General features: G+C 40.4%; 1 protein-coding gene across 7 annotated transcripts in view; it reads right to left on the bottom strand.

Annotated features, from left to right (window-relative positions):
• The window catches only part of RALGAPA2 (Ral GTPase activating protein catalytic subunit alpha 2), a 320,063-nt gene that overhangs the window by 140,179 nt on the left and 161,653 nt on the right, over positions 1-18,231 (bottom strand). For all 7 annotated transcript variants that reach the window (XM_047743681.1, XM_047743679.1, XM_047743680.1 and 4 more), the window contains one exon: positions 4,403-4,531. In XM_047743681.1, the coding sequence (XP_047599637.1) occupies positions 4,403-4,531 (129 nt within the window). The remainder of the gene's footprint in view (positions 1-4,402; positions 4,532-18,231) is intronic.

Here is an 18,231-nt window from a genome sequence, read left to right as displayed (position 1 = left end):
ATTAAATGGCTTGTCAAGTGACAGACCCTGATTTGCAGTGGGCCTGTTTTGTTAATCACTTCTGGGTTTGAAATGAAAGCGAGTCTCCCTCCCCCAGGATATGGCGGTGTGGTGTGTGGGGTATGGGAGAAGAGGCAAATAGCGGTGATATACAATTCAGTGATATGGCTGTGAGAACCAGAGAGTGGGAATGTTATGGGAGCCCAGAACATTCATATTTAACCTCACTTCGTTTTCATCAGCACACAGGTCCAAAAGACAATATAAAACACAGAGATATTCTCTGCGACCCAAAATGTGGCATAATTTGTTCTGCTCAGGATGGTTAGGGACACTAGGACAAACTGCTGCTAGAAGTCACATAGTGCCAGGGGAGCCAGCTAGGCTGGCAGAGTGAGGGAGCGAGGTGAGGGGCGAGAGGCCAGTGCAGGCAGTGCGGATGGAAAAGGCAGAAGACCCAGGGGCACCCATGGACCTGTAAAAGATGCAGGTGCACAGGGCCCAGAGGCCATGCAGGTATGCTTCAGGGACTAGGGGAGCTCCAGGAGAAAAGCACTGAGACTCCCAGGTAGCGACCCCCACGCCACACATGGCACAGTGCCCGTCTCATTCCACCCGAGGAGTGGTGCCATCGGAAAGGAGCAGTAGTGTGGGGTGATGGATGCTCTCAGGAAGAGCAGAGTGTCAGGTGTTCCCTGAAGCCCAGTGCAGGCAAGAGTGACAGCAGCTCTGATTGTAGCCATGGCCACGGCATCAGGCATGAAGTCACTATATTCTTAGTGGTTTCTTTCATTTTCTAAAATACAAAGATTTGAAACCACTAGGGCAAAAGGAAAATGTTAAGACTTGTCAAAGTTGGTCAGTGAGTACAGTATCTTGTTATGTGACCTCTACCACATAAAGCCTTGTGGTCACCGCCCAGGCCTTTCCTTATCTGACCTCTGGCCAGTGTCAGATGCAGGCGCTGGCTCTCTTGGGCCTGGGAACACTTTCACCATTTGGCCCTGGGAACACCTTTCTTGGCTCCTACCTGAGGCGATCTAACAGTCTCCATGCTGGGATGCCTCATTTCCTCAGGATCCAAACTGTGAAGCTGAGTGTGGTCCTGTGCCCTCTTCTCTCCCAGATCTATACTCACTCCCAAAGGATATCCAGACCCATGATTTCAATGCCTCCTACATGTTGGACTTGGGACTCCCCATCATTTCTCTCTATACTAGACGCTCCCCCACCCCACCCCCGAAGTCCAGGTTTGTATGTCGTGCCCCCTCAGGGGTTGAGAGGCATCTCACACGAGCTCCACCTGACCAGAGTCCTGCCGTTTCTGTGCAACACTACCCCACCTCCATCATTCTGTCCCCTCATCTGCTGCTTTCCTTTTCCTCAAGTTTTATGTTAAGAGGAATGAAAAGGGAAAGAGAGTATTACATTTAAATACCAAACACCTGGATTCAAGATTTTACTACTCTTGCTTTATCTGTATGTTTCACTTTTTTCATTTCAGTATTTAAAAATCACTAAGAAGTTTCCACTTTCAATATTTTAAAGCGAATTCAAGACATTATGTCATCCCACCTCTATGGTCCCCAGCATCCCCGCTTCCGGTTTTTTCTTTGCATACATTACTTTCTGACGTGTTACATAGTTATTTTGTGTTTGCAACACCAACAAAGATGGGGGTTAGATTGTTTTCAGCACTTTTCTATCCCCGTGGGTGCTCAGTAAATATCTCAAGATAAGGGGTGGCTGCTGCTGTCCCCATTTATCTGACGAACACTGAGGGCCTTCCAGGTCTCTGCTTCAGCATCACTTCTCCGATGAAGACCTTTCTAATGTATGTCTTTCCCTTCACTTCTCACCAAGCAGAATGAACCATTCCTCTGTTGCTGTCCTCCTGGGGTCTGGATGTGATTCTATTGGGGCTGCTAGAAACTTAGGCACAGATATTAACATTTAGTTTACCCAGCTGATTCGTTGAGGGTAGGGCCCCTGTCATACTCATCCAGGCCAGGTCCCAGCATGTAGTGGATCCACAGTAACTGTTTCTCAAACAGCCTTGCTTTGTCAGTCCTCTCTAAATGCTGCCCTTTATCCCCAGACAATCTTGGTTTAGACTTCATTGACATTGATTCCTTTCCCTGAGTGGCCTTAACAATTATGTCATGTGTAAGCCTGGCCTGAACTGTGGACTTTAATTTTTTAAATTTAAGACTTTATTAATTTACGAGGGTGGGGAGGGGCAGAGGAGAAGGGAGAGGGCCAAGAGGACTCCAGGCTGAGTGCAGAGCCTGATTTGGAGCTTGATTCCATAATCCTGAGATCATGACCTGAACCAAAACTAAGAGTCAGACACTTAACCAACTGAGTTACCCAGGTGCCCCTGAACTGCGGACTTTTAGTTTGCATGCTAGACTATGTCACAATCAGATATAAAACATTAGACCTTAAACAAAATAAGGATTACACAGCTTTACTCAATGAATGTGGTAAATCTAAATAATTTTTTGGTCTAAGCACTGAGCCTAAGGTGAGCCCCAATTTCCACACAGGGGAATGAGGCCTGTATGCCCAAGCATATTGCCTAGGGTAGAGAACCAGTACAGTATATGGCAACACTGGGATGGAACCCAAGTCTGACCCTACAGAGCTCGGGGGTCTAGCATGAGAAGGGAATTATACGTAATACATTATCTTATGTGCACATTACACCTTATCTGTTCCACTGGTGATGGACATTTGGATTAACTCTAGTTTTTGGCTACTACAAAGGACATTTACTGAGCACAAGTTCCTGCCCATCTCTTGGAGACCTGTGAATGTGTATGTCTTTCCCCCGTTGCCTCAGTGGGGCAGATCTGCACAGTGGGAGTAATTCAAACTTGTAATTGACTTGTGTTAATAAAAAATTATGACTGAGTATGTGTGCCCCATTCAAACACTTCTCATCTGTTCCCTTACAACTTTAAATCTCAAGTTGAAACTAAGAGAGAAATTCAAAGTAATTCAGAGTTACTGTTCCTTCATATAACTCTCACTTCCACATGATCTTATTTTCTTTCTCTTTCTTTGAAAAGAAAAATTTTGGGAAGCTACTTTAATAGCTTATCTAGCCAAGAGATAAATTTTCAGAGAATGACTGGCATGCATGATATTATCTCTAGAAACAGTGCTGGCATTTTTACAGGAGACTCCAATAGCAAGTAAGGAAATCGTCAATAAAGAAGTATGATTTTCCTTCCTGTATCCTGTGAGTTTCTTCAATGTTAATCTAAATATTTAAAAATAAATTTGAAGGCTCTTTGATAATGATTATCCTAAAATCATTTTTCAAATAAAGAAGCATAAAAATTTGTCACATTCCTTACAAAAAAAAGTTGAACAAACTCAACATTTTTCTTCTTCCTTTTTTTCTTCTACCTTTCTTTTCTTCTTCATCCCTCCCTTTTGCTCCTGTCTTTGCTTTTTTACTTTATCCTCACAAGAAGTTAGCACACGAAAATACCAGTGTGAAATATCAACTATACAAAGTAATAAAAAACAACTTAATTTAAAATCCGGGTTGGAGTTTGAATTTACTGTGAACCAGAGAAATAAGTGGAGTGAAAAAGTAACAATATGCCAAAAAAAATTTACATAGCTAGCTACTCATATTGATTTCAATACAAGTCCCTGGTAAACAATAAAGCTAATTTCATTCACACCATTTGCAGAGGAAAACAGAGTCTGAACAGGTAACAGCTGTATAGAGCACAAAAGTGAGAGGTCCTTTAAATTGAAATGTAGAAGAGCGTGTTCTTTCAAAAGGCATTAACACATTGCCCTAATAGTGGAGGTAAATGTGGAGACTGCAAATAATTTCTTTTTGCAGCCCTGAATGTTCACTTAGTCTACTTGATTATAATTTTTTAATACTAGAATTTTGTCAGAGTTTTATTGCACATTAATAATATATATTCACTCTCTGCTTAAAATTTAAGTGTTCTAACATTTCCAAAAATATTTTCTATTAAACTTATAATAAGCAAGATAATTATTTGAAAAATTATTGATAATGTACACTTAGAATGCTCTGTTTACTACAGACGGCTCCTCTGTGCCACCATTTACTGGAAAATGCTAATAGACTCTAAGAGACAAGTCCTGCTTCTGACTGTGTAAATGTGCTGAAATATTAGTGAGGATATGATTTTTCACACTCTGGCCTTTTGATGAAACGCCTTCCCAATACCAGTGTGTCATCTTATCCTACAATTTCACACATCAGCTGCCAGGGCATCTACCCGAGAGCCCGGTTTCACATTGCACTAATGAGTCAACACCTGTTAAGAGTGGAGAAATCTGAACCTTGTTAGCGATTGTGAAGCCTCCCGGGAGTTTGGATGCTGAGCATTGTCATACTCACCGCCGGCGTGTCTGTACTGAGGACCCTGGCAGCGGCCGTGATGAAGTCCCCCACCAACATTGAGAAGCCAGGCAAACCCAGGGAGAAGAAGCGGGGTGGACAGTGCCTTATAATGGTGTTTAAGATATCCTAAAAGGGAAGATAAGAAAGCACAACTGTAATTTTCAACAATGTAGTCAGCTCGTTTGTACATATAGCCACTGTATGGTAATCTGAGAGAACACAAGTCACAGAAATTTTTCAGTAAAAGGGGTACTGGGAGATGAGTTGGTCCAAGGCCTATTGTACCCACTCTACAGGTAAGAGAAAAGACACTAAGTTGTAAGATTACATGCCCAAAATCTAAGACATGGCATTGGGACTACACACTCCTTCTGTTTTCCACCTAAAGGTGAGCTCCTCAGACAAGCTACAGGAGTGTTGAGGCAGATATACAAATAAAGCCTACAAACATCTATCACTTCAGTATTTTTCAATTTTCAAAAGTTAAAGCACACTAATACATTAAAAAGTCTTCAAGTAAGCAAAGAGCTGGAAATTTTCACTCTTTAGATAACTGTGTGTTAAAACAATGGGATTGGAGTAAGATCAGAGTCTAAGCTCAGGGAGCTGGTGTGGCTCTGGGTACAAGTGTGACTGTGAAGTCAAAGTGCAAATACAGCAGTTGCCTTTTACATGGGTGCAGCACGAAGACCACTGACTGCCTAGACACCCGGTGTTACTGTGTCTGGAATGGCCCATCCTTGGTGGGTGGCAGGCCACCATGTTCCAGCCTGTGGCAAAGCAGGGCTCCACTACTGGACAGCGTTCTGCCACCCACAGCCAGGACACCTCTCCAGAGCCATCTGTGCAAGTGTGTGTGTGCATGGGGGATTAGTCAGAATACCACAGAATACCACAAACTTCTTTTATGCAGTTCTAGGCCATGCACGTTAATCAAACATACTGAAGTACTAGACTTTATGTGTTTTGTAGTTATTCAACCTACACTTAGTAGCAAAATAAAAAAACAAAAATCTGGTTTCTTTTCTCAGATTTCCAGTGTGGCTATTTAAGAAACCCTTTAAAATAATCCTGGTTTAATTTGATTAAGTTAGAGCAAAGCAGTAGCAACATGCTAAATGATAACACGTTAAGACATTTTAACAAAGGACTTTGGACAAAAATAACCTCATTTTGCAACCTGTAGTCTTGAAAGAGAATTTTTATGTGTTCACAATACATTATTTCTCCAAGACTTATTTTTTCCCTTACATAGTAGATTCATTTAGTTTCTATAAATTGTGCCGTTTATATTCTTAAAATGACTGTACAATGCTTACTCTTTTATTATTTTATTTTTAATAAACATATAATGTATTTTTATCCCCAGGGGTACATGGTCAGTAGTTTAGCAAGTACTAATTTAAAGTTTTAGCATTTCAGCAGAATTTGCCCTATACCAACAATAAACAGATAAACAGGCAGATGAAGGAAGGAAGGTAGGAAGGGAAAAAAAAACCTGAACCACACTTCTCCTAAGTTAATATTTAACCCTGCTTTAATCACGTCCTTTGATACACTTTAGGGTCCATATCAGCCAAAGTAAACATTGTAAGGGGCTCAGCAGATGGATGCTGGAGTTTAGAAAGTGTGTAGTAAACTCATGCTCCAAGAGTGGAACAAAAGATCCACCTTTTTCATAATTAAGCCTCTGATTAATGCCCTGGGCTCCTCACCACACACCTGTAATTACTCACAGAGGTACGCATTGTGCTGGGCCTGGTCTCGGAATATCAGGCATCAAGCTACCCAGCAGCAGATGGGAGCACATTTCTGTTGACATATGCTGCAGTGAAAGGATTCGTGCAAACCTGGCCAGCAAGGTAGCAGAATGCCATGCATCTGAAGATTAATAATGCAAACCACCATGATGTTAACTTTGTTATATGTGTGCTAATTCCATCTGTTGAGAGGAGGAACTAAGCTTTGAACCCTGTCAATTTTTAAAAATCTTGGGCATACTACTTAAATAAGTCATTTTCACCACTGGAATTTAGAGTTTTAACTTTTAAAAAATGCTTTTCTGGGACAAGTTTGTGGGAATTACGAACTGAATCCTTTGATAAGCTAAGGCCAGATCTGTACATGAAATCCATTTTGCTTCCTAAGATTTATATGTATAAAGGTAATGCCCTGTAAAGGGGGCATTCACAAAAAATTACTAAGTTGCCATTGATGCTAAAGACAGCAGAAATGGTTGGAGCCGAGATAAAGTCACACGGCTCCCCAACCCCTGGATCCGGGCCAGTCACTTCAACGGAACCTGTTTCTATGGGCAAGAAGATTGGAAAGAGAGGGCAAAATAACAGATGGCTAGCCTACCCTACCCTGCCACCCACGTAAAACAGAGCCCCGAGGAGAAGCTGGGCCTGGGTAGCTGTCGCCAGTTAAAGGCGGCACTGGGGTAGGGGTAATGTGGGAGTCAAAGAGGGAACTCTAAGGCCAGTCAGCCAAATTATAGCCATATGCCTAGTTATTTTGCTTATCCACACTGAAATGGGACAACCCAAAGATTCTATCTTTGTGATAACATGTTAAAATTAGGAATAATTGTGTGGTACTCAAAAGAGAGCCACGCATATTCCCAACAGGGATATCCACCAAGGGTTCCACTCATTTCTAGGAGAATCTTTCTTTCATCCTCCTCTCCAAATGGTAAAATCACAGCTACCACTGGAATCACTGGAAAATAAAAATCTGGAGACTCTGAAACTTCCTACACTGTCTCCAGAGCTTCACGTATAGAAGGAATGGACAGTGCTTCCCAAATGTTAATTATTCATGTATGACCTCACACCTTTTGCCATATCCATGCCCAAAGCAAGCATTATCTGCCTGTTTTTGAAAGCAAGTCACTTTTTTTTCTTTTTAACTTAAGTAAGATTATTCTGGAAAACTAGTATTCTGTGTCACAAATAGAAAATAATCCTTGTGTCAATACAATAAGAGTAAGCCAAGGCTACTGCATTTTTGTTAAATAGCCTGGCCTGAAAGAGGCTCCCCTTTATTTACTTATTTGAGAGAGAGCACAAGCAGGGATAACAGCAGAGCAAGGACCTGGGTATGGGGCTTGATCCCAGCACCCTGGGATCATGACCTGAGCCTAAGACAGATGCGGGACTAACGGAGCCACCCAGGCATCCCGAGGCTCCACTTGTTATGAAGGGTGGCTTTATCCTCAGGGTGGTGTGAGAGTTCTTTACCTACTCCAATGGGCCTACCTGAGAGAGTTGCAGGGACTGGTGGAGGTGAGGAAAGGGGCCATCGTTCTTACTGGGTGACTAGATGCTGTTTAGTGAAACCTCCATTGTGATCATGGTTTGGAAATGCCCCTGTATTTAAACCCTGGTGTGATGAAAAGAGCTCTGGGGCTGGGCTGCAAGGTTTAGGTTCAAGGCCTAGTGTATTTGACCGTGGGCAGATCTTGTCATGCCTAGGGCTTCATGTTTCTCTTCCATTAAAGATGGATACGAGTCATATCTAATGGTATAGATGTGAACACATGTCTTTCTAAACTGGAAAGGGCCATACAAAAATAAACAGAGTAACAAATAAAAAACTTTCTTCAAAAAGGGAAAGACTCTGAAGGATTTTACTTTCTAGAATTTACTTTGTAGGTTTACTTTGTAGAATTCGGGGGACTATTATTTTGCTGATATTCAGAAAGAGCAAAAGATTTCAAAGGTGGCACAAATAAACCTCTCAGATTACATTGTCCCAGGTATCAAAAAACTCTTGAAATTAATGCTCTCAAATAACATTCTTAGCAAAGCATTCTAGCCATTAGCTATAATATATATCATTTCTAAGGCAAATAATAAAATAAAACCAGGAAAATGATATGTTTAGATTTTCTAGCTTTCATTCTTCTTTTTTTTTTTTTTTTAAAGATTTTATTTATTTATTTGACAGAGAGAGATCACAAGCAGGCAGAGAGGCAGTCAGAGAGAGAGGAGGAAGCAGGCTCCCTGCTGAGCAGAGAGCCTGATGCGGGGCTCGATATTAGGACCCTGAGATCATGACCTGAGCTGAAGGCAGCGGCTTAACCCACTGAGCCACCAAGGCGCCCCTAGCTTTCATTCTTCTAAGGAGTTCTAGAATTTACCTGAAACAAGTGAGTCTGAGAGGAAAAATTAGCTTCTTTTTCCATACTCTTGAGACTAAAAACATTAAGCTAAACAGTAAGTCCAATGAAAAATGGACTCTAAAACAGGAATCAAGTTTATTCTTGAAAATTGACCAGTATGAGGCACAGATAAAACTCTTCCACACGTTTTTGTTCAAAGGAAATAAAATTCACTCAGCAAAATGCTGACATATAGCAAAGAGACCACCAAAGTAGTATTTTTGTCCTGTTTTTGATTAAAAGTCCACATGCATGCTACACATTGAGTGTGAAAGTGGATTGTATGATGATAATTGTGAATTTGCAGCTTATCAAAAGATTCTGGCTTATGAGAAAGTAACTGGTGAGAACATCTGTCTCTTATCACTGATCTTACAAAAAAATCAGGTAATTCAAATAGAGGCATGTTGTTTCCTCTCCTCCAAAGCACCGTTCTATAAACATGAACTGCATTCAGCCTGGTAAATGAATCGCTTTAATTGAATGCTATGTACACAGTAACTGGAAAAACCATAAGTGATAAGAAAAACATATGGTGATGGCAACAGAAATTGGTTTATTCATTTTGCATAGTGTTGTTTCTTTAGTTCTCTTATAATTGACCTTTAGAACGATAAATGTGTAAAATAATTTTGTTTATTATGGCTCCAAACCTTCCAACAATTACACAAAATGAAAATTTAAAAGGAAGGATTCATTCTGGAAGCATTTCCATTGTTTACATAATTGCACAGCTATAATTTAGTGCTCGTGTTGTTATGGAAAATAAAAAAAGGGCCATTACAGGCCATTTCAATTCAAAATATTGCACAGTGGTGTCAAAAATGGGGGAAAATGTTCACTTTAAAGCAGTTTAAAATGGATTAACCCTGTAAACAAAAACATTTCAATATAGTATTCTATGAAACACAAATGTTCAAGAAGTAGCCATCGTTCAAACGGAATTAGAAATGTTGCAACTGTACTTTCACACCAATTACATATATATTATTCACTTAATATTTGCTCAGGGCCCAGCAGATGATGGTTGTAACACAATAGCCGACCATCTGTCTCTCCGCCTTTCCTTAGCGGACTCGCGCCTGCTCCTCAGGAGCAAACAGATCTGGTTATTCCACCTAAAGTCACTCAGACCTTCCAGGAGGCCAAACAGAATTGTTAAGAAATACAACTTAGTGTACAAAATCCTTCTTTAATTTTTTACTTTAAGAAAAATAAAATGCTAAATGAATCACTTCACTATTTTTCAGAGAAGATACCTGCCTTTTATCTAGAAAATTCTAAAGGGAGCTCTTTTGTTTGGTAAAAGGGAGAATGTGCAGATCTGGTTATCTCATTAATCCGGTTAATGAAAAGGTTCAACTCATTCCACGCCCATGCAGAATTACTAATTACCAAAATATTTGAATGCAAAAGGATACTTTTAACACTAACCCTGGATATGACCGAAACTTTAACAATTAAAAAGGCAGGTACAATCTTGCAGTACTTTGAGGATGTATTTGTAAGTATCAATTATCTCCTCCTTAGAGAAGCTCAGAAATGCCGAATGACCAAAAATAAATAAATTAAATTAAAAAAATTTTTTAAAAATTTAGTTATCAGAAGAACAGATCTCTCCAGGTCCTGAAACCTTGGCCTCTTGCTTCTGCTAGTAAGCCTTTGCTTCTCCGGTTCTGTGTAAAAGACGTGCTTTACACATCACAACCTGCTACTTGGCCTCTTCATACTCTACATTGGTTCAGACAGGACTTTTTGCTGATAAAAATAAAGTCTTTTTGATTATAGCCTTTTAAAAAAGCATAGCAGATCATGTCATGAGCACTGTGCTTCTGCAAGAGTTGCTGAAAAAACAACACAGCAGAAGAAAGCTAAAAATTCCTTTCAAGATCTGAGTCAAGGAGTATGTGGTATGTGCTACACATTGTATGTTAAAAGGGCCAAGTATGGTATGAACTTTCTGGAGAAAAAGCAGAGATTTTTGTAAATGCTGGACAAATGTGACCTCTCTGGGTGTAACTCTGTTACCAAGACCAGAAGAAATATGACAGGACAGAGTAATTGGGTTCTGTAGTTGGAGAAACAAAGTCATCTAGTACTTCTCACCATGAAATATGCTATGGAGAAGACACTGAGTTTCCCTGACAGTAGCGTGCAAAGGATAAAGGGAGTGAAAAACCTGAAATGAACTTCTGATGGCCACAGAAGCTGCTCTGACCATTTGCATGAAATCAAGATTTCAGAAGTGACAGAACATCAGGCAGATGGCAGAGAAAGTCACTGTAACCATCAGCTCTAAGGAGAGCCTTTAATTTTTATGATTGCTTGAAATTAATCCTGTATCTGTGAGGAAGAACTCTACTAGCCTTCAAACTGATGAAGACTAACTAACTGCCTCAGGAAAAATGGAGGACTGATTGGTTGACTGACTGGTTTTAAGAAACACTATATGAATTTTATTTTATACTGAAGTTGAAATTTTATTTTATACTGAAGTCACTAGATTATCTTAACTGCTTCTTTTTCTTTCTGTTATCTGTAAGAGCAATATTGAAAGTGCTGAATACTAACCACCAGACCACCAGGGAGAGCTTTACTGAGATATAATTTACATGTAATAAAATATACCCTTTAAAGTGTACAACTCAGGGACACCTGGGTGGTTCATTTGGCTAAGTAACTGCCTTCAGCTCAGGTCAAGATCCTGGGGTCCTGGGATGTAGCCCCATATCAGGCTTCCTGCTCAGCGGGGAGTCTGCTTCTCCCCCTGCCCATGCCCCCTGGGTGTACAAATCAGTCGTTTTTGGTATATTCATAAAATTGTGCACTATCACCACTATTTAACTTGAGAACATCTTCACTCTACCCACAAGCAGTCATCCTCTATTCCTGCCCACCAGGCAACCACTCATCTACTTTTCTGTCTCTATGGATATGCCTGCTTTGGGTAGTTGAGAATATGGACGTAGCAGGTTTTTTACGTGGCTTCTCTTACTTGATAGATTTTTTTTTTCTTTATTTAAATGATTTTTATTTATTTGACAGACAGAGATCACACGTAGGGAGAGACGCAGACAGAGAGAGAGGAGGAAGCAGGCTCCCCGCTGAGCAGAGAGCCCGATGCGGGGCTCGATCCCAGGACCCTGAGATCAACCTGAGCTGAAGGCAGAGGCTTAACCCCCGAGCCACCCAGGTGCCCCACTTGATAGATTTTCTTTTCTTTTCTTTTTTTTTTTTTAAAGATTTTATTTATTTGTCAGAGAGAGCGAGGGAGAGAGAGCGAGCACAGGCAGACAGAATGGCAGGCAGAGGCAGAGGGAGAAGCAGGTTCCCTGACGAGCAAGGAGCCCGATGCAGGACTCGATCCCAGGACGCTGGGATCATGACCTGAGCCGAAGGCAGCTGCTCAACCAACTGAGCCACCCAGGTGTCCCTAGATTTTCAATGTTTATCCTTGTTAACAGCATGTAGCAATACTTTATTCCTTTTCATGGCCCAATAATATTCCACTGTGTTGCTACATCAAATTCTGTTTATCCTTTCATCGGTTGATGAACATTTGGGTTGTTTCTACCTTTTGGTGATTGCGAACAGTGCTACTATGCAAATCTGTGTACAGTTTTCGTTTGATACCTATTGTCAATACTTTCGGGTATATACCTAGCAATGGAATTGCTGGTTTATATGGTAATTCTATGCTTGAACTTTCGAGGAAGTGACAAACTGTTCTCTATAGCAGCACTACCAGTTCCCATTCTTACCAGTAACATATGGGGGTTCCAATTTCTCCACTGTTCGTCAACATTTTTTATTTTTCATGTTTTTTAAAAATTATACCCATTCTAGTGTGTATGAAGTGACATCTCACATGGCTTCGATTTTTATTTCCCTGGTGACTAATGGTGTTGAACATCTTTCCACATGGTTGTTGGCCATTATGATATCTTCTTTGGAGAGATGTCTAAATCTTTCATCCATTTTCAAACTGAGCTGTTTGTCTTTTGGCTACTGAGTTATAAAACTTCTTTATGTATTCTAGGCACTAGACCCTTATCAGATATATGATTTGCAAATATATTCTACCATTTTGTGGGTTGTCTTTCACTTGTTTGATAGTGTCCTCTGGTGTACAAAAATTTTTAATTTTGATGAAGTATAATTTTTTCAATTTTTTTCTTTTGTTGCTTATGCTTTCGATGGCATATCTAATCATTTCTTCTAACAGTTTCATAGTTTAAGCTCTTACATTTAGGTCTTTGATCCATTTTGAGTTAAAGTCAGTATATGGTGTGAGGTAGGAATCTAATCGCATCCTTTTACATGTGGATATTCAGTTGTCCCAGTACCACTTGTTGAAGAGACTATTCTTCTCCCACTTCGCTGTCTTGACCCCCTTGTTGGAAATCAGTTGACCAGAGATAAATGGCTTTATTTCTGGACTCTCAGTTATATTCCATTGATCTATATATCTAATCTTTTACCAGCACCAATACTCTTCTGATTGCTGTAGTTTTGTAGTGAGTTTTGAATAGGGAATTGTGAGTCTTCTAGCTCTGCTCTTTTTTAAGACTGTCTTAGCTATTTGAGGTTTCTTGCAACTGCCTAAGAATATTAGGATTAGCTTTTCCATTTCAGCAAAAAAGGCCATTGGAATTTTGATAAGGATCCAATTGAATCTGCAGATCAACTTGGGGAATATTGTTATTTAAACAAAATTAATTACTATTCCAATCCAGGGATATGGGACATTTTCCCACTTATGTATGCCTTCTTTAATTTCATAGAGGAATATTTTATAGTTTTCAATGTATCTCTTTCATTTCCTAGGTTATATTTGTGACTAAATATTCTGCTCATTTTGATAAATGAAACTGTCTTCTTAATTTCATTTTCATATTGTCCATTGTGGAGTACAGAAACAGTTAATTTTGTATATAGATCCTATATCCTGCAACTTTGCTGAATTAATGTTTTCATTCTAATAGAAGTTTTTAGCGAGTGTGGGAATTCCTTAGGGTTTTTATACACAAGATCATTGTCTGTGATTACAGACAGCTTTCCTTCTTGCCTTCCAGTCTGCATGCCTTTTATCTCATTTTCTTACCTAACTGCCCTGGCTGTAATTTCCAGTATACCACTGGATAAAAGCTATAAGAATGAACATCCTTCCTCATCTTAGGGAGACTGTGAAGTTTTAAGGAAAAGGAAAAAATGGAAAAGCCTGTTGTTTCTGGGATGGGAAGAAAGCCAGAGCCTATGATGTGGCATTCAATCTTTTCTCAAAATATTTCTGGAGATTAGCAAATTAGTGCAAGGATGCTCAGAGTACTTGGAGATCAGATGCCCTGAGAAAGAACTTACCCTCTATCATATGAATGAAGTCATTCTCTTAGCCCTAAGTCCTTAGCAACATGAATGAAATATACAGCCCCCTTTACTCTGACCAACAACACCCTATCTGCAGCCCAGAGTTCAGGAGGAGCCACTGTCACATGGGCTTCCTATACAGGGCATTTCACAGCTCACTGGGGAGACTAACAGAGAGATGGCAAACCCGTCAGGAAATTCCGGCACGTTTATGATTCCATAAGATAAAAAAAACTGTTGGAGGGTTGTAGAGAGATGTGACTTACCGGCTGCACCAATCATGCCTTGAAGACACCATGGCCTGACTATGTAATGACTGTCTTAGTCATGACCCTGATGAGCCTCAAATCTACAACATTACAGTTTCTACAACAGGCTGGTTTAATGAGGTTGATGCAGATGCTCAGAGCAGTTATTAACTCCTGACAATTGGACTTCAGCAAATGAGGGCTTTAGTGAGTCGCTGCTGGCAAGTAATGACAGCGAAAAGTGTCGAGGCTGCAGCAGACTTCTGTGAGTGCAGAGTATGCTCAGATTGCAGGACACGGATGCGGCATTCTAAAATGGGACCAAACCTGGTGGCCTAAGCTGGGGGACAAGTAGATACAGAAAGGCATTTGTAATAAGGGCTAGGGAGCAGGGTGGATGGGGTGGGATAGGAGGATACTCAAATGTGTTTTTTTCTGAGGCAGCCAGCTCAAGCCTCTCCACTGGCTCTTCCACAAACTCCTCCACAGCCTTTATGACATTCTGGAGCAGAAACAAAGGCAAAGAGTCACTGGCGTCACAGATTACAGGATTGTTAGAAATGTACTTATGGAGGGAGCATAATCATGCAAATATTATCATTAAGGTAGGAATTACCGCAATGAGAGAAACATGCACTCATATAATTAATATAGGTACTACAGCAACAGGCAGCCATTCTGTTCCCAGGTATGGTGTTCATTCTGTTTCAGGAATGAATCAGCTGGATATATGTTCTTCTTAGAATACTAAAAAGAAATTCTTGGATGAAACCATAGACTTATATACTCAAGTGCTGCCTAATGCCAAGGCTGCAAGGTGCAGCGAGTTCAGTCAATACTGCCTACGATGCCAAGCAGAATACTCAGGTCACTCTCATGCTGGAATCCAGGTTAGGATCTGACTGCATACTTGTATTACCTTAGAGTGAAGTACAGAAATTTAGTAAGGGAAACATCTTTCTACTGAACTTGGGTAACAATGATATTTAATGTGTTCCTTTGGAACTTTGAAAACCTAGAGAAGAAAGATCTAAGAGATCATCATTCAATTTTTTCATTTACACATATAGAATAGGAGATCGACAAAGGCCAGAAACTGTCCCAAGGTCTGCACACAAACCCAAGCATGCTCCTCCTCCTTTGGAAGATAAAGTGTTAATGCAGGGTCAGTGAAGCACCATTTGACTTTGGTGAATAGCGGGCCTCACATGACGAGCCAGAGCATCATTCTAAGGACATTACTTAGCTCCGAAACATAAATTATTCTTTCATCCCTTCACTCTGCCTAATAATCATTTATGAATGCAAATAATACTTTTTTAGAGCTATACTTCCAAGTACAAGTCAATAAATGCTCTGGCTTAAAAATGTGCTTCCAAAATATATACATATCACTCTCATAGAAATATTATCAAATGAGAAACTCGGTCATAAAATGCTATCTTCAAAATAGAAATGAGCCTCCCACCAAAATATTCTTAGGAAACTGGGACAGAAATTGCACATGCACACGTGTGTGTGTGTGTATGTCCTGGTGCACACACATACACACATGCACGTGCCTGAGGCAGAGGCACTGTGTGTGTAGGGGTGGTAGTTAGAAAGATTCTATGGAAAAACACCAAGAAATCTCCTAGGAACCCAATAAGAAATGAGGATTCTTGTTTTTTCCTCAAATGAATACTAGAAAACCCACATCATTTGTGTCTTCTGTGTTTTAATATTGCTAAAAGACTTAGAGCTTCTGATGTTGTTAAAGATCAGTGTCTGGTGCATTTAAAAGAGTTTCCTTCTCCCTTACTGAGATTGGGAAGTCTGGTTCTCAGGTGTGGATGAAGGTGAGCCTGCTTGGTGGAATGAGGTTCTCCAGGCTCTTTGCTAGCCCATGACCAAGAACAGGTTAAAGAGGAAAGGCTCTTCCTTTTAGAGCCTCCCATGTCCTCTTGTGTGTTTTCACACAGGAGAAGAAATATGCTTTGGAATATGATTATTATATACTCTTTCTATTCTAGGATAACCTAAGATACATGTTCTCTAGTTTGTTTCCTTGTACGTAAAATAACTCCACCTGCGTGTGGGAGCAAAATCAAAGCTTCCCATATTTTGTGTTCTGTCAAAAAAAAAAGTGGGCGCCTGGGTGGCTCAGTGGGTTAAGCCGCTGACTTCGGCTCAGGTCATGATCTCAGGGTCCTGGGATCGAGTCCCACATCGGGCTCTCTGCTCAGCAGGGAGCCTGCTTCCCTCTCTCTCTCTGCCTGCCTCTCTGTCTACTTGTGATCTCTCTCTGTCAAATAAATAAATAAAATCTTAAAAAAAAAAGGTGGGGGGAGAGAAAGAAGAGCAATGTGCTGGTCATCCAATTCTGGGACTCTACAAACCCATCCCACCAACATGGAGGTCTGGACATGATATGTGGAGCATCCCAACAGGGAACATTTTTAGTTTCATCTTGGGCAAAAGACTTACATTGTCTTCTTTATATTTCATAATGAAGTATGTGTTTGGACAATGAGCTCCCAAGAACGGCTTCAGTCTGAGAGAAAATTCCCAAAGGGAGCTAGCTCTCTCAACCCACTTCTCAGGCTAGAACCACTAAGAAAGCAGCTATTTTGGCAAAACTGAGACATCCCCTAGCCTGCTTTTTCCACTGATGGAGAGCCCAGTGGATGTGAATCCTGCCACAGGAGGAAGGAAAGAGGTAAAGGAAAGGAATTAGACCATCTAGAATAATTAAACCACCTTTAACAGGTCGACAAATGACTTGCTGCTTCAAGTCTAGGAGCAGGTGTTTAACATTTTGGTTTCTGTTTAACACATAATAAAATTTATTTGGGGGACTTAAAAAGTACTTCCTTTAAACAAAGTTGCTTTCACGCAGATGTTGGAGAGAAGGAGGAAGAAGGAAGAGGATGGATTTGGACATAAGATTCCTAAAAGATAACACTATTTTGATCTCTGATATTGGACAAGTACTTTGTCTCCTGAGCATCAATTTCATCTGTAAAAATGCAACCTATCCCACAGTGCTCTTAAAAAGGGTGACAGAGACTGATTGGTAAGCATTTTGTAAATTCTAAAGCCTCATACATCATTGTTTATATTAAATTATGGCAGCATTTTTAATTATGATCTTATTAAAATATTAATTTTTCTAGGGCTAACTGAAAAAGAAGACTTGAAACAGATTTCATTTCAAAACCACTCACTGGGGCGCCAGGGTGGCTTAGTCAGTTAAGCATCCCGTTCTTCTTTTTGGCTCAGTTCATGATCTCAAGGTTTGTGAGATTGAGCTCCATGTCAGGCTCCATGCTGGACATGGAGCCTGCTTAAGATTCTCTTTCTCCCTCTGCCCCTCTCCTGCTCATGCTCTCTCACTCTCTAAAAAAAATACACATATATAATAACAGTAATAAAATAAAGTCTTTTTGTTTAAAAAAAAATCCACTCATTTAAAAGGAGTCCAAAATGAGAGCCACATCATTCTGACAGTCTCCTATAAAAACATTTCACAATAAGTTGACAAAGTTCTTAAGTGCTAACTTGGTTGTAAGTACCATGTCAGCTGCTGTGAGGGGACTGAGGCAGAATAAAGCATGGCCCCTGCCCTCCAGCAATGACCCCTCAGGGGTAGGGGACACCTCTACATAGCTGAGAGTGAGGGCAAGACAAGAGCACAGGGCTCCTCCAGGGGCACAGCCATGAGGAACCAGGGGAGAGAAGCAGGTAGGTGACACAAAGGTCCCGAGTCTTAACAAAAGAACCATGCTGCACACATTCAATGCAAGACTCCACTATAGGGGGGAAAAAAGGTAGGTATTTTATTTTGTCTTACTATTAAAAGGTTCTCCTCTTCTAAAATTTCTCTAGCCACTAAAGAATATTTTTTCCATGGAAGAACAAAAGAAAAACTGTTGTTTATTGTTTCTGCAGAAAACAATGTTCTCTCTCAAATGTGTTCCAGTAAATAGCATTAATAGCTGAACAGTCTGCAATTACCACACTCCCACTTATTGTTATGTATTAAAAAGGAATCAAGAGACAAAAAG

Source organism: Lutra lutra, chromosome 9 (genome assembly GCF_902655055.1).
Source record: "Lutra lutra chromosome 9, mLutLut1.2, whole genome shotgun sequence".
Taxonomy (NCBI): domain Eukaryota; kingdom Metazoa; phylum Chordata; class Mammalia; order Carnivora; family Mustelidae; genus Lutra; species Lutra lutra.
The sequence above is the reverse complement of the archived record's forward strand: the minus strand, read 5'-3'. Positions and strand labels throughout refer to the sequence as shown.